The sequence below is a fragment of the Perca fluviatilis genome, chromosome 8 (assembly GCF_010015445.1).
Source record: "Perca fluviatilis chromosome 8, GENO_Pfluv_1.0, whole genome shotgun sequence".
Classification (NCBI taxonomy): Eukaryota; Metazoa; Chordata; class Actinopteri; order Perciformes; family Percidae; genus Perca; species Perca fluviatilis.
In genome coordinates this window covers 15,563,648-15,579,949 of record NC_053119.1, presented here as the reverse complement: position 1 = coordinate 15,579,949, position 16,302 = coordinate 15,563,648, and the positions used below count along the sequence as shown (strand labels likewise).

At 39.8% G+C, this 16,302-nt stretch overlaps 1 protein-coding gene across 9 annotated transcripts in view; it reads right to left on the bottom strand.

Moving 5' to 3' along the window:
* Positions 1-679: 679 nt before the first annotated feature.
* The window catches only part of mef2aa (myocyte enhancer factor 2aa), a 64,507-nt gene continuing 48,884 nt past the window's right edge, over positions 680-16,302 (bottom strand). For 5 of the 9 annotated variants that reach the window (XM_039808406.1, XM_039808411.1, XM_039808405.1 and 2 more), the window contains 7 exons: positions 15,245-15,458; positions 12,088-12,129; positions 8,023-8,207; positions 6,569-6,592; positions 4,813-4,942; positions 4,539-4,662; positions 680-4,343 (listed from right to left, as the gene is read on the bottom strand). In XM_039808406.1, the coding sequence (XP_039664340.1) occupies positions 4,007-4,343; positions 4,539-4,662; positions 4,813-4,942; positions 6,569-6,592; positions 8,023-8,207; positions 12,088-12,129; positions 15,245-15,458 (1,056 nt within the window). In that variant the 3' untranslated portion in view covers positions 680-4,006. The remainder of the gene's footprint in view (positions 4,344-4,538; positions 4,663-4,812; positions 4,943-6,568; positions 6,593-8,022; positions 8,208-12,087; positions 12,130-15,244; positions 15,459-16,302) is intronic. The other 4 variants (XM_039808413.1, XM_039808408.1, XM_039808409.1 and 1 more) reach the window with 3 other exon arrangements.

Below are 16,302 nucleotides of genomic sequence, written 5' to 3'. Positions count from 1 at the left end.
CCAAAAAGAAGCTAAGAAATACTGATTCGACGGTCTTCAAATTATTATCGGAATCAGCTAAAGGCTAACTTCTAAATTACAAAAGCCTATATCTTGTAGCTTTAGACAAGTGCTGCTGTCACCATTGGTGAAAAGTAACTAAATATATTTACTAAAACATTGTAGTAAATACAATTTTGAAGTACTAAAGTAAAAGTAGCCTATTTCCATTTTATGGTACTTCATATTTTAAGTAGACCTACACTAGTTTAGCTGTGAATATTGTTATTTTTATTATAGCCTACAGTTATAATTACTTTGCAGATCCTGATGTTCATTTAAAACATCTGAAACTACCCAACCATATCAGTTAAAATGATCTCCACCGTGACCAACTACATCAAAAAGATGCTTACATGTAAATCATCCAACAATATAATCTGATACACTCATAATGAGAACTCTTACTTTTTACATTTGGACTTTTACTTTAGTAAGATTTTAGATGCAGGACTTTTGCTTGTAATGAAAAGTTTTAACACTGTAGTAGCCTAGTACTACTACTACTACTTTTACATATTTAACACCATATTGCAGTTTGTAACACTGTGTGATGGACAATGGCAGTGTAGGCTAGCTGATGCGTGCAGTAAATAAAATGCCAATTCTAGGCAAACTTCAAAGATGAATAGACATTGAGTTCAGATTGAGCATACACTGAGGTGTTTAATAAAGTTGACAGTTTCTACTGTTTGGGACTTCACAGGAGAACAAATTCTATGTAAGAGTTGTTTACTTCATTTTATACAGAATAAGAGAGATAATCTAAATTACACATTGAAAGCCAATATTTGTACTTTTGTTAAGAATACAAATTTTGTACAACAATATCTAGCATAGTATCTTAATTGTTTAATAAAAAGTTCACTTGAATATTTATTGTCTGATGAAAATAAAACACATTCAAGGGAAAGAAAATGTAGATGAACTTAAAATCTCTTTCGATTTTGAAACAAATAATTTCATTATTGGCAACAAAGTCCAGCTTGTGCCGCCAAACGGTCTGAGCATTCAAACCGGAAACAGCTTCTTTAGTTAAGTGAACTATCAACTACAAACACTTACCAAACACGTAGTTCTGTTTATAAAAGCCATGAAGCAAAGCAGTGTACTTTTACACAGCAAAGTGAAGAAAGTCCTATACAAAGGTTCATTGATTACCCTTTCCTTTCACATTCATCAGTTGTGCACAATTTGGACATGGACCAAAAGAGCAAAGTGTATCACAGTGCATTCACCGTGCATGTTCTTGTGTGGGTCTTTTCTGAGAAGAGGCAGGTCTGGTCAAGTTTGAGTAATATCTGCATTGTCTTTTTTTTTTTTACCGAGAGAAAATAAAATAAAATGGTATATATAATTTTTCTTTGGGATAAGGCATTTCCTAACCGTGCATATAGATAGACAAACTACAAAATTCCCTGATATGTTATCAAGTGCTAAAGTATGTGCTCAACTATGAGGTGGTGCTGCCATTACAGGCAGGCTATTTTAGTTGTAGTCATTTATTATTGCTATTTTCACCTGCTGTGTTAAACTGGATTACATTATGGATTACTATACATTATGTAAAGTATATCGACCAATGTATTTGAACATGAAGAGATTGCTCCGGGGTATTCAAATTAATTGTTTAATAAAATGTTTTATATGTAACTTGTAGTTCAGCAACCTCCAGCTGTGGCACTTCAGGATAACAGTCAATCCTCAGATGCTCTTCTTCCTGAAGCTTTGTGGACTAAATGTCACCTGTAATGACATCATATTCTGAATATATATATATGTTGTGTGAATTGGAGCAAAAACTGCATAGATCATTGCGGTTGTATAGTGAAAACTACCATGGAGCTGATAATGGGGCGGAGAAATCTCAGAAGCACACACAAGATATGCCACGGCGAATGCAGAGCGATGCCTTTCAGCAAACAACTCATACAAATGTGTGCAATCCAGCAGTGAGATTGAAGTCATTGACAATGACATTGTGTTGTTGTTGTAATAAATTAGCTGCTGAATTATTTGCTTCTGTGATGATGGAGAAGAAAAAAAGTCACAGCCCACCCCCCCCCCGCTCTCTGCACGGTGTGATAACATCGTCGCAACACTTTCCGCGTCACATGACTTCAACGCCTTCAGATTTTCACTTTTCTGGCTCCTAAGGTTCCTAGGCATATAGTAGTCTGACTAGTAATAGGGAATTGATATAAGATAAAATGTCTGGGGCCAATTAAGGAAACACATGAGTATTTTTATACATAATTATGACTGACTGTGATATTTACAACCACATATGAGCAGAGGCACGATTAGTTTTGTGTGAGGCTCAGCAGCCCATTCTACCACGTTTATGTATGCTGTGATTCAATGAACCAATAACAGGATAGTGGAAAGAGCTTGATAGCTTGCATGTCTTTTCAGTTGAGCTACATGCAATAACAATAGATTATTCTTCATTATGGGGCTGGGACCTTGGGTTTGAATGCTGGCAGTGTATTCAGCAGCTGCTGGTATACAACTACAATAGGAGGGAAGAAACCCTATTTCCCCTAGCCTTGTGGCTATCCTTCACAAATTTGAAAATAGTGTAACCTCAACCTCACAGCATTGTTATTACAATGTCTTCAGGACATAACAGGTCATCACTTATAAAGAGAGAGAAAACAAATTGACTATCTGGAAGTAAAACACATGGGAGGTTATGTTGATAATTCAATTTAGAAGAGATTACAGTAAAATGAACAAAATAGCAAATATTGACCAGTGAATGATCTACTTTTTAAGGGTCTACTCTTGTAAACTTGGCTGTAATCCACAAAAATATACTTTTCTTGAAAACGGTGGTTGTACAGTACTTTCAGTATGTACTCACCCCCTGGTGATATATATTAAAGTCGCTATTTACACAACACAAGAAACTGTTTGGCTCAAATTATCAATTATAACAAACAGAACAGCAAATTTTCATGGCTTTAGATATTGATTCAAGATCTGGTTCACACGACTTTACACTGTTTGCAATAAAGCACAATAAAAATAAAACTATGATGAAAGAAATGGTGCGTTTGAGTGAATTGTTAGGAAACCGTAGCAACTGTACAAAACGACACAAAAGAACAGCTTTGGCTTATATTACTGATGAACTGTTACACAAATGTGAACATGTTGATTTTCTCACCAGTTCAACTGGACAGGTTCGCATTATTTTAATTGCACATGTATATATCCCACTCTTTTAAATTATAAAATGAATAGTATGTCATTATTGCAATAAATTCTGTTGCTATTTTGTTTTTACCTCCAGCAGTGTTGTTTCATTTATTCACTAAAGTTGTCTCAACTGTTGCAATTATTTACTGTGTAATCAAAATGACTGTATAGTCTTAATTAACTCTGTGTTCTCTGTATCTCCTGATCGAATGAATCAATAAATTACAAGAGGCCACTTGAGATAAAGGTCTTGTGTGGTTACAGCATGATTTTAAAAGATAGTTCTTGCAGTGAACATCATATGTAAGGGTCCTCAGCCTGAAAGCAACACGACTTTCTCTGATTGTTTGCAATTTGCGAGCACAACAGCAATACAGCAACTACATGTAAGTGTCTGACTAGACCAGTGACTATAATAATAGAATAATCTACCGCCTATTGTTTAACAATATCCTTTGAACATCTCTCTTCTGCAAACCTCATCTGAATTGCACCGAGTACCTGATACCACCTGCTTGTGCATATAATTCAGTCCAGCTAACAGATTTGTTTTTGAATCTTACTCAGTGTCAGTTTGAGAATTTACTTTTGATATGTCCTAACACGTCTTATAACATTTGCCACTCAGTCTTACAAATTGAAATGGAGTTGAATAATAGTATAATAATGATAGCTCTAAGGACCCTTGCTCTTTCTTGTATCTCCATGTCTAACCCCTCCCCCTCTCTGACTGGCTGGTGACTGGAGGCTTGATAGGGGCTCTTTATGTCACCCATGTGTCCATGCGCAAGCGCTTGACCGAGGGGCTCTCTCTGTCCTCAGAGCCAGGAGGGGGTCTGCCCAGTCCCAGCGGGGAGTGGAAGTCTGGCCGGTGGTCCTCACGATCGCTGCCGTCGTAAGAGCTACAGGAGGAGCTGAGGCTGTCTGCAGGTGAACGTCCCAGAACGTCCTGTCGGCTGGACCCTTGCTGCGGTTGCTGAGGAGGGAAGCCAGATGGGGTGACACGCTCCCGTGGCGGCGAAATGGGCTCAGACTTGATGTTTATGCTCTGGCTGGTGTTGATGGAGAGGTTGGAGCCCTGAGGTAGGTGACCTCCACCACTGCAGAGAAGATAAGCATGATATTTTGTGTTCAGTCGAAAAAATGAGACAACAAATGCAAGGTGCAGAAATGTGAAGAAAAAGTCAGGAATATGTAGATGTGTGATTCAGCATGATATCACAGAGCACAGTGGGTGTTGCTTTTATGTGAGGGCGTCTGGCGAGTGTGCCTTTGTTTGGAGGTGTGTAACTCACACCAAAGAATTAAGAGCTGCCTGGCCCAGTTGATGCTGTTGCCATGCCGACATGGAGCCCAGTGAGAGCCCAGGAGAGCTGAAGCCCTGTAGGGAAGAGATCTCTGCACTGCTCAGGGAGAACTCTGTAAAAAACAAAAGCAGCCACACACAGTGAGAACTCATTTCAGCTACAACACCATGCATGTACCACTGAGAAAAGAGCAAGAACCAACAACGTGAAGTACAAACAGGCGGTTGTTTTCAGTCCGAGGGGAGAGCTAGGCCAGACTCACCAGCAGGGTTGTAGGAGGTGGGCATGCCCGAGTAGACCAGGCCCTGTGGGGGTAAGCTGGGGGTGGTTACAGAAACTACTGGAGTGGCCAGCGACTGGGTGGACTGGGAGCTGCTTATCCTCTGGGTGTTCTGCAAGACACAAAAAAACAAACAAAGAAAACGCATAAGACCAAATTGTAACGCTTAAAACATCACGCTCTAATATTGTGCAATGGACACATTTTCTTATATTTAAGACATTTAATTTAGAGCCTACACATTTTAATTTGGGATTTACTATACATTTTGTGATATGAGTGTAATAATAAGCGCGGCCACTAGGTGGCGGTGTAGCTTCATGGAAGTCAATATTCTGATTCATTGTTAGCTTTAGGATTTTTTTTTTAAATGTAAAAAATAGGATAAATACACAGAAAGAAATATTCAATAACTTTTAAATATAGGGATTTTCTGATATTCATCCAGATATTGTTCACTAAATATATGGGTATGTATACAACACACTGCAGATATACTTATTTATATATATATATATATATATATATATATATATATATATATATATATATATATATATATATATATATATATACAAATTTATGGTTACCATGGGCTTTCAAAGTGTACAATATTAAAAGATTTCAGTAATCACAATAAATATATTTTAAGTGGACTTTAACTGACAGATGTAGTCATCATCACAAGAACCGACACGCAGCTACAGGCACAACAAATTATTAATCAGATTTACTACAATCTGCTTAACAAGTTTACTTTGTTAGACATGAAAAAGAACACTGTTATAGGGATAGTGCAGGTTAGAAACGCCTTCCACAGCATCTATTGCCTGAACATTTAGAGTGTGACAAATCAAAGGGAGTCTAGTGATCAGTTTTGCAATCAAATAAACAATTCTTAACTGAGAGAGTGCAAAGGAATAATCCCAGAGTGACGTACAGTAAAGCTCGAGTGGTTTTTAGTGCAGTGACCGGCATGCAGTCCACACAAACACACACCTACACAGCACGGTGTGGTCATGCAGCAAACTATGCTGTGAGCTACAAATGCACACACTCCAACTCCACTAATCAAATGCAGACAGTTTAGAACAATACTGTAACAGATCTCCAGAGTACAATGGAATAAACATATGCGCAGCTGCCAGCGGTTACGTCTGAAGCAGCGTTGCATCATGATCTAGTTGATGGCTTCCTTGCATTGTTCCAACACTCTCCAGCCAGATGACTTCACCAAACCCCAAGTATCTCACAGCATGATGTCATTTAAAATGATGTAATCTCCTCTTACTTAGAAAAAATACAAATTATTTAGATTTCTACCCAGCACTTTTTTAATTCCTAAACTTTTCAGACTGTGATAACAAGATAATGGTTTAAAAAAATATAACATTAATTAGCGCGTAGCTTTCCCTCTCTCTCTCTCTCTCTCTCTCTCTCTCTCTCTCTCTCTCTCTCTCTCTCTCTCTCTGACACACACACACACACTCCTGGTGGTATATGACTAACATTGACGTGTTGAGTATGGAGGAGCCAATTTAACAGGCTGAGGCAATTTTCACAGGCCAAACCCAAAACATGCAGTGACAAAACGTTTTTATTTTTTCCAAATGTATTATTGCTGGCAGTTCTAAGAGAGCCAATCTCCGGTTTGAGCACTGCCTTTAGTCTTGCATGTGTGATTACCAGAAGCATGTTCACATTTTAGCCATTTGCCCAGGCATCTGTCAAAACTCACCAAATCCATTTCCTCCTCCTCCGACTGCCCTCAACAGAAGAGAAGAAGAGAGGCAGGGTTACAGAAAAGAAGCAAAAACGCCTGTAAATCGCCCTGTATAAGCGTGGATGACTTCTGCAGTCATTGTGAAATCACACTAATTTTACGTCTTTAGTCTGTTGTTATACTCATGAACCAATCTGTCCAAAGCATGGGAACCCAATTAACTTGTCTTTATCTTGTAAATGACGAAGAAGAAGCAGTCAAATCCTGGACAAATGCCGGTGAAGTTAGGAACAGCAAGTACAGAATTATCCTGGATACTGACTAACACTCATCTGATTCTAAATAACACTGCAATCATCTCGTAGTCAACAGAAATTACATATGAAGTTTCTTTACTGGTACCAACAATGACTGCATAGTACTTAGTAAGAGTATTTCAAATCCTCCCTGTGCTGAAAGAGGAACCAGAAGCCCATCTTCCATCTTTTCTGTGCTGTGGGACATACTGTGACCAGGCCAGGGCTGTCTTAATACCCACACTCAATCAATAGCGGCAGGAAGACACGACAAGGGCGACAAGATATTATCTGGCTCACACCCTGGGCCCCTGATTAAGTCTTCATCTACACTCTGTCACACTGAGATGTGATTAATTTAATACCATTATGGCCTAATGACAGGCTGTCTGCAGACCTGCCACAGCTAGCGCCCTCCACAGCCTCCACCAGTCCAAAAGAACCTACCTGCCTAACCTGTTTCAGACCTCTTACTACACAACCTGTCCTGCTCTACCGATTCCACATGCCGACATGGTAACACACAGTTGTTTAAAAACTGCTCCAGGCTAGTTGAAGCTCTGCAAAGGAGGAGCACCCACAGTAACACAAGGTTTATTTACCAAACACAATCATTTTCCTGGAGTGGCTCCTGTTGCTGGCAACACTAGCAACACACAAAGTTGGAAATAGAATATTTGCTGGCCGCTGTCTGAAAGTCCCACACTTGTAGTTTTTTTTCCGAATGTTGATTTATGGCCAGGGGAGACTAGTTTAGCCTCAGGTGTTTGCTGTGGTCAGAGCGCTCTGCACGTTCATTATTGTAATTAGAGAAAGCCTCTCATTTAAATGTGAATACTAGAGTGCGAGTTATGACAACTGGGCTGCAGATTCTTGCCTCTGCCCACATGTTAACAGAGGCGATAAAAGAAGAATGCAGCACAAGAAGAACGCTGCTCAGGTGTGGCCTGCACACTGTGAGAGAGTCCCACTTGGCAGATAAACATTTAAACAGTCCTTTGCTCGCTGCATTGATGTGATAATATCAAAAACGGTCGTGGCAAAATCCCGACGAACATTCTGCTATGAAAGTCTCGATGACACTAAACAAAGCTCTGGTCCGCCCTGCAGCAGAGGTACTTAAAGGTACTTGAGCTGGTGATGCTTGTGTGCAGTGGTGTGCTCTGTACTCACCAGTGGGGGCATCATCCCTTTGCTAGATGGAGGGATAACAACCCTTAGGTCTGGCTTGCGGCCTCCCATTCCCATGTTCCCTCCAGGGGGTGGTGGAGACTTGGTGGGCATGACTTTACCCAGGCCATTGCCGCTGGGTGTGCTGAGGACGCCCGGAGAGCCCCTGGGGTTAACAAAACCGTTCCCTGCGAGGTACACAGCAACAGAAAAACATCATCAAACCATGGACTGTGACTGACAACACTCCCAGTCATCAAGCAAAGCTCTCACACAGCGTTGTTTTCCAGCTTGCAGCAGCACGCAGCGCTAAGTGTTTCCAACCCTCAGGGAAGTTTTAATAGACGTTGATAATTATCCTGCACATTTACAAAAATAAAATGTCCATTTCAAAATTGATGAGCCTTTTATTTTTATTGTGAATGATTACATCAAAGTAAATTCTTTGCATCTTGGGAGCAGGAGCAGTTCACTGACAAATGTACTGTGACTGCTTAAAAGAAATAGCTGAAGCCATTACAGTGGAATAAAAATGGTAAAAGATCTCTTGATGTTGTTTTTACACTGTGCACACAAACAATAGCAAAGTGTGAGACTCTTCAATCCACATTCACACTTTGATGTTTCATGTCATCGTCATTAGTCATTTCCTTTTTTCGAAAAGCGATGAGTCCCCACCAACTTGTTTTGAGAACTCCCATCCATCTCACTCCCACTCTAACGCTGGACAACTGTCCCATGCAAAGGCTCAATACTATCAGTGGGTGTGGAGCTGACAGAAGAAATTCTCTTTGACACATAATTCAAGAAATCCAAAGACATTTACACAGTGTTACATATAGGCGGTACAGTCTGTAACACTTACAGTAAATGTCTTGCATAGATTCATGGTACAGTTTTTAGATACTGTGCCATATTGTATACAATAATTTAATATGCTATACAATCGATTTTTTGAAATACCAGCCCCAAGAAAAAGTATGTTTTATAGTAGTATCTATGTGTTATGAGTATATATTTGTGACTTAAGCATGGCATTCTGAAGCAAAACTACAGTGCCAAAAATGATCCCTTACACATTGCTAGAGCACTGTAAACTGCCTTCACCTAGTATTTCAATTTATTTTTAAAAACAGGTTTCAGAAAAAGATACATTTTTCTTGTTTGCAATTGCAAAATATTGTATGACTTCTGATTTTGCAGATTCCACCAAATCCACACGAATAAAAATGGAGCAGTGCCTTGTTATGGGAAAAAATAAGTTTACTTGATGTAAGCCCAAGTATAAAAACACTTTACTTTTACAATATATACATGTTAAAATCCTAAAAAACAAGGGAAAGAAAAAACGAATGGCGTCTAGCACTGCATCAACAGATCACTAACACTTCAACAAGTTGCTGACTTCTCCATTGTGTTCAGAGTATCCCAGTAAAACACAAAGTGTGTGCACAATGAGCAGGCTCTTGCGTAGGAACATAATGAAACAATAGCCCATCTGACTACAGATAAGGACAGCAACAATTCACGGTCAAATAAACAGTTATGAAGCCGACAATAGTATCTCACAGCTGAATCAACAGTATATACAAGCAGCAATCGCCGTTGGTTCTGGCTTTGATCATACGAGACTTGGCTGCTGCAAGAAAACAATGTTTACAGAATTAGCAGAGTAAATGTCCGAGGCCCTAAAAATAGAAAACCTGATTAAAAGCAGTGAAGATGTCATTTCGTGGGAATGAGATGTTAGTGTAAAGGAATTAGTTGCAGCTTGGCAATATGGCAAGTTAAGATGTTCTGATAACAATCTGTACTTTATCAGAATTCTGCCCAAAACATAAAACATTTGTCATACTGTAGCAGGGGTTTAACTAACATCATTAACCATGGTTGCATCTCAATATGTACTACAGTAAGCCACACCAGTAAGCCAGCATGCACAATACACTAGAACTGGTAAACTTGAATTTAATACAGCTGTAGTTGTTATGAATTACATCAGTGCTTTTTCTGCAACATTATATGTATTTATATTAAAAGTCCCATGTCATGAAAATTTCACTTTATGATGTTTTAACATTTAACATTAATATGCGTTCCCCCAGCCTGCCTATGGTCCCCCAGTGGCTAGAAATGGTGATAGGTGTAAACCGAGCCCTGGGTATCCTGCTCTGCCTTTGAGAAAATGAAAGCTCAGATGGGCCAATCTGGAATCTTGCCCTTATGACGTCATAAGGGGAAAGGTTACCTCCCCTTTCTCTGCTTTGCCCGCCCAGAGAATTTCTCTCCTCCTCAATAGCATTTAAAGCTACAGACATAGAAATGGCACATCCTATGGAAAGCTCATTGTGGGACTGGCTCTAGTGGCTGTAATTCGGCACCAAGGCTGAATTTCCAGAAAGAGACTTCAGATACAGTATTAGGGGACCACTAAGGTCTATATAAAAGAGACTTCAGATACAGTATTAGGGGACCACTAAGGTCTATATAAAAGAGACTTCAGATACAGTATTAGGGGACCACTAAGGTCTATATAAAAAAGACTTCAGATACAGTATTAGGGGACCACTAAGGTCTATATAAAAGAGACTTCAGATACAGTATTAGGGGACCACTAAGGTCTATATAAAAGCATCCAAAAAGCAGCATGTCACGGGACCTTTAAGGTTTTTATTTCAGACTCTCAGGTAAGTCCATAGCAAGCCTTGTACATTGTCCTTTTTGGTGTTTTAGTAAGAAATATAATCAAGTAACTATAATAGAGCAAAGAATAATAAATGTCTCATGTGGCCCTCCACAGCGCATGTCTGAAGCATCAATCCACCTAATTTAATTGTGCGTAAAGCTGTTGCTGTTGTAATATAAAAAAATAAATGGTGCATTTTGCATTATACAACATGACTGAAACAAGAATGTACTCATCCTGTTTCTATAAAATTTCAGTCATATTCTGTGTTCACTTCTATACCAACATTTGCTGGGCTGATACGTACGACACACTGGACGCGTTGCCAGTGCATCACCGAGCAAAGACAGACACTGAGTGCTGTATTCACTGGCTAATTTAGACTTGGATTAACCTATCTGACTCGCATATCTTTGGAATCTGCCTCTGATTATGACTTCTGATGATGAATAAATCCCACACTTCTTTCAAATAATTGCCAAGAAGGGAACACATGTCTGAACAAATACTCAGACCACAAAGTTAATTTTGAGCCAAGGTAACAGCCACAAGTTAAGACCCAGCCTTTCAGCAGGGACATTTCAGTGGGCTTTTATGATGTCTGCCCACATTCCATATTCAGACTTCTCTAACGGCTCGGTTGTGCCAATAAATCCTCTCTGACTGAAACCTGCGTGTGTTGAAAGCTGTTTTAGTTTCTGTTCATTGTCCTGAATTATTAACACAGTTTGGGAAGGGGCATTACATAAGGCCTTGTGTTTACAACTGAAACATTCAGTTCATTTTAAGTTCAGGGGAAGAAAACACAGTGACTTATTGTGCCCAACATCCCATGTGCATCAGGTTAAAAAAAAAAATAAGAAAAAGAACGAAAATGTCTTGAAATAGATAATGTCTTATTGAATGAAAAGATATAACTGATGTGAATCAAAATTGTTCTCTAATAATAGATGCCATCCACTGTCCTACTGTGTCTCAGAAAAACTAAGCGCAGATAGATGAATAGAGGCACATGGCAACCAGGTAACTACATGTTCTTGTTTGTTTTTTTATACAGCATGGGTATGACTCATCATCATCCTCCAACTTTGAATACATGTTTCACATTCAATCAACCTGCAATAAAAGAAAATAACTTTTTGAATGTCAAATTTGCACCAACACAAACTTGGTGCAACTACATTTCACCATTAAACTAATAAATCTACTACCTGATGTGATCTGCTGAACCTACAAACATGCTTTAATGTAAATGTGTTCCAAGAGCTTGCAATGCTCCAATGTAAATGAAGGGATGTGTACAGCTTGCAGACATATTGCTCAAGAGAAATCTCGCTCTTAAATCCTCCCAGTTCACCACAACTTTCATTCTTAATGCTCACCAGTCAAGGGCCACAGCTTGTAATTAGGTGTAATTGTATGAGCTGTTGAAAGAAAAGATCTAATTTAGAAGTGCAGAGTATAAAATGAGACAAAGAAATAGTTTTTCTTTTGTAGGTGTAGGAGCTGAGCAGAGCCATTATCTGAACCAAAGACTAGACATGAACAACAACAGATGGCTTATTTTAGAAAGAACAACTGAAATGTGTTTGCTAGGAAAATCTTGCCAATAATATTCACTGTTTTGATAAACATATGTGTGTTAGCAAGTAAGGCAATTTTCATCTATTAAGTAAATAATAACTCTTCCAGATCCCATAATTAAAACAGCTGCCATCATAACCCACATGAACCCAGAGGTTGTACTGTATATATATATATATATATATATATATATATAATCTGCTCACTTTGAAAGCCTTCTGCTGTGGTCATAGCTGCTACTTGTGAAAAATCAGAGCTATGTCAGGAATGGTCATCTGACAGCAGGGTTGGAGAGGTTTCTCCACCCTGTAGTCTCTGCTGTTCTACACACTTGGTACAAACAACAGCTGCAGCATGCTCACACTGTGCCAAACACTGACACCCCCTGGCAGAGGATCCTAACTCTACCCCGACCCAGTACCACACCCCAAACTTAAAACGCACCCAGCGCTCTCTCTATAATGTTGTAAACCAATCTGAGGTGCTCTTCATACTTTCTAATCAATACCTAGCCAAATATCCCATTTTAAGCCTATATTCCTCGGGCAGTTCACAAGCTATGAACATTAAATATCGTACCATTTCCTAACAGCATACTGCATTTAGTCAGAAATAATATATGGAGTACAGCGAGCTAAGTGCCAAGGAAAGAGTTAAACTCCACCTGCCTTTGCCTCTCACACAGCACATTGCAGCCATGACAGGCTGTCCGGTCATTGTGTACTGAGGACTTAGTTGGATGTCATGGCCCGAATACCTAAAGGGTTATGCTGGTCTAGGCATCTTACAGACCCTCTCCAGCCTTATAAGGGCTACCAGAGTAGTGGGGGGAAACAGATGCACCTGTCAATAGAGGGAAGGAAACAGGATGAGTGGGGGCTACATACGTAGAGGTGACAAGTTTAAAGGAAACGCTGCATTTATTTACCTGCCAAAGTCAGTCGGACAGCTAAATGCCTCGCCTGGATATACTCAGGTTGGTTTCAAGCACAAAAACCACACTGTGTGAATGCTGCTGAGCCATTCCCCATCTCTCACACATGCATTTAACAAGCATGTTATCCATTTCCTCTGTTGAGAGGAGAAACACTTTTTCCCCTTCGCATGCAGTGAAAATATAATCGGGCAAAGGCACTATCAGTCAATGATAGTGACAACTGTCTTGAACCAATCACAGATGGATACGCAACTATCCAGCTCGCGTGCTAAGCAGGAGGTCTATTGGGCAGAGCTACAGAGAGCTAATGAATCTCTCCGGGAGGACTTACGCGCTGGGCTGGAGCCCACACCACTTGGCACTGAAAGGTCTATGGTATCCAACATGCCACCTAATGAGATGTGATATGATTAACCATCTGCATCCCAAGCTAGCAGAGCATGTGATGAAGATGCCAGACCAGACACGAAAATGTCATGAAGATCTATCTTCACAGCGCACAGATAGGGAGGCATATGCTCGCGAGGGTCCTCATGGTGGGAACATTTTCAATATATGATTAAAGAGAGCAACATTAAGCTGGGTTCAGCATTGTGTTTTGTTATGAATGCAAAATTCCACCTGCAACAAACAAGTATTCCTTTCATGGAAATCATCTGCTGGAGCCTCTCTTAACAGTGAAATGAAAACGTTAGACGCTTTCAAGAGATACACTTAAATCAAGCACACAATGAGCCTGGGCATGTTTTTAGCTGTTGAAATATGCTGATCCAATATGAATCATAAAAAAACAAAAACAATACAGATAGAGCGGTGAATAATCAGAAAGAGGAGTTATTGTGAAAACAACCATTAAGTAAACCCCCTGTGTATGGGTAGGTGTCAGCCAATTCTGATATATGGTTAATTTTGAATGAGGCATTTCACACCTTGTTGCCTGTTCTTCTAGAGTATGCAGTGTAGCTGAATCTTGCAAAAAACATCTAGACTGACATAATCTTTCCACACACACACACACACACACACACACATATATATATATATATATATATATATATATATATATATATATATATATATATATATATATATCACACACAAACACCAGTTAAAGGGCGTTAGTATGACATGACTGCTTGACCTTAGGCCCCTTACATCCAATGCCATCTTGAAAAAATTAAATAAAACTCTATAAGCATTAGAGACAAACAAAAAACCCTAGGAGTCACCTTAGGAATACCTGAACGTGTACGCTTATTGACTTTCTTTCAGAGAGTTAGATGACGACATTGATACCAAACGCATGTCTGCTAAGTATGAAGCTAGAGCCAAGAAGTGATAAGCCTAGCTTAGCACAAAGAGTGGAAGAAAGAGGAAACAGTTAGCCTGGCTCCAACCAAAGTTTAAAAATCTAGCATCACTTCTAAAGTGTTGTAGTTTTGCAGGGGTTACGCCCTGTACACTAACTATTTCTTGGCTGGGTGAAGTAACTCTCGTAGTTTTACCATCACTGTGAAGTTGCCAGGCAACCAGCGTAGACTCAGAAAGAAATGCAGGGCACACATATAAATTGTACATGTTAGATATTTATTGAATTTTGTTGTTGTTGATGTGTTCATGCTAATGTGTTAAATGAGCTTTGGAGGAGTTAGTGGTTATTGTTGTTGTTGTTGTTGTTGTTGTTGTTGTTGTTGTTGTTGTTTTTAGCATTGGAGCGAACCAGGCTAGCCGTTTCCACCTGCTCCTATGTAATTTCCCATTACGGGATTAATAAAGCTTTAGCTTTTATGCTATGCTAGGCTAATGTCCTCCTGGTTGACTAGCATCAGTTCTCACCAGAACTGTCAAATTGTTCTACAAACAAAACATTCATGTTTTTAGAATAATTAGAAAGGTGATATAATCAAATACAAATACACAAAAAGGGGCTTTAATCAACTAAATAAATCCTGCTCTGAGTGGTCTGGATCATCCTCTGTACACCATTGACCAATTAAGTGGGGTTGCTGTCTACCAACCTGCACTGGTGGGCCTCTGGGGTCCTCCACTTGAGCCCACATTCCTGTGCAGAGAGGCCTGTGGAGGGGACAGCATCCCACTGTCACTCAAAGAGGCCGCGGCTGCTGCCAGGGCCTGGCTGCCCAGAGTCCCTCCCGGCTGGTACATGGCATTAGGATTGGATACGGGCACTGCCACATGCATGGAGAAGTTCTGCTGAGGCAATGCTGTGGGCTACAAGAGGGAGACAAACACACACAGAGATTTACACACAAACACACTCAAAACCACTCAAAGGTCTAATGCTGAGTCTGATGGGTCAGTGGTTGTCATGGCATCATTAACAGAGAGCTACCCTTGATGGTTTGCTTTAATAAACAAGGATATACTGTGCATTTTAAACTCGGCAGCTGCCTGCTATATAACAAAATATTGAAACATTTCTGCCCAACATCGGAAGGGCTATTGAGTGACACCATACTGTATAACCGTCAAAAAAAGTGTATTCATCATCAACATGATACATGCAGAAACACACAACTCTTCAGTGCTACCGCAACACACAGAAAACACAGAAAAAACAAAAAAACATGCATTCAGGTGATCACTTTGGCATTGCAGCAGTCAGCACTAGAGACGTACTTTTGCCTTTTGAAACACGTGTTTCTCAGCACAGCAGAGAGGGGTGGCGGGGATTCACAACTACAGGAATCGTGACTCACTTGCATTTACCTACAAAGTGCTGACTGTGCAAAGCGTAAGTGAGAATCACAGGTGGCAGTGAGAACGTTTCATCATAGCATTATCCAGTGAGCCAGTCGGGTGTTATCATTAGTTTGTTAATGGCAAAGTGATGCTCTGCTATGTCAGGAACATAGAGAAAACGACTGCTTAGTAAGCACTATGTTCTTGCACAATTCTAATATTGTCACGCATGATAAGATCACAAAAGATTTGTGGTATTTTAGAGAGTGAGCCAGTGTGGTACTTGATGAAGGAGAGGGAAGATGCTAAATGATAGTGTAGTGTTATTGTGCTCTGGGAACACTTTAATGCTGGAGCTGTTCAGGAGTAAGAT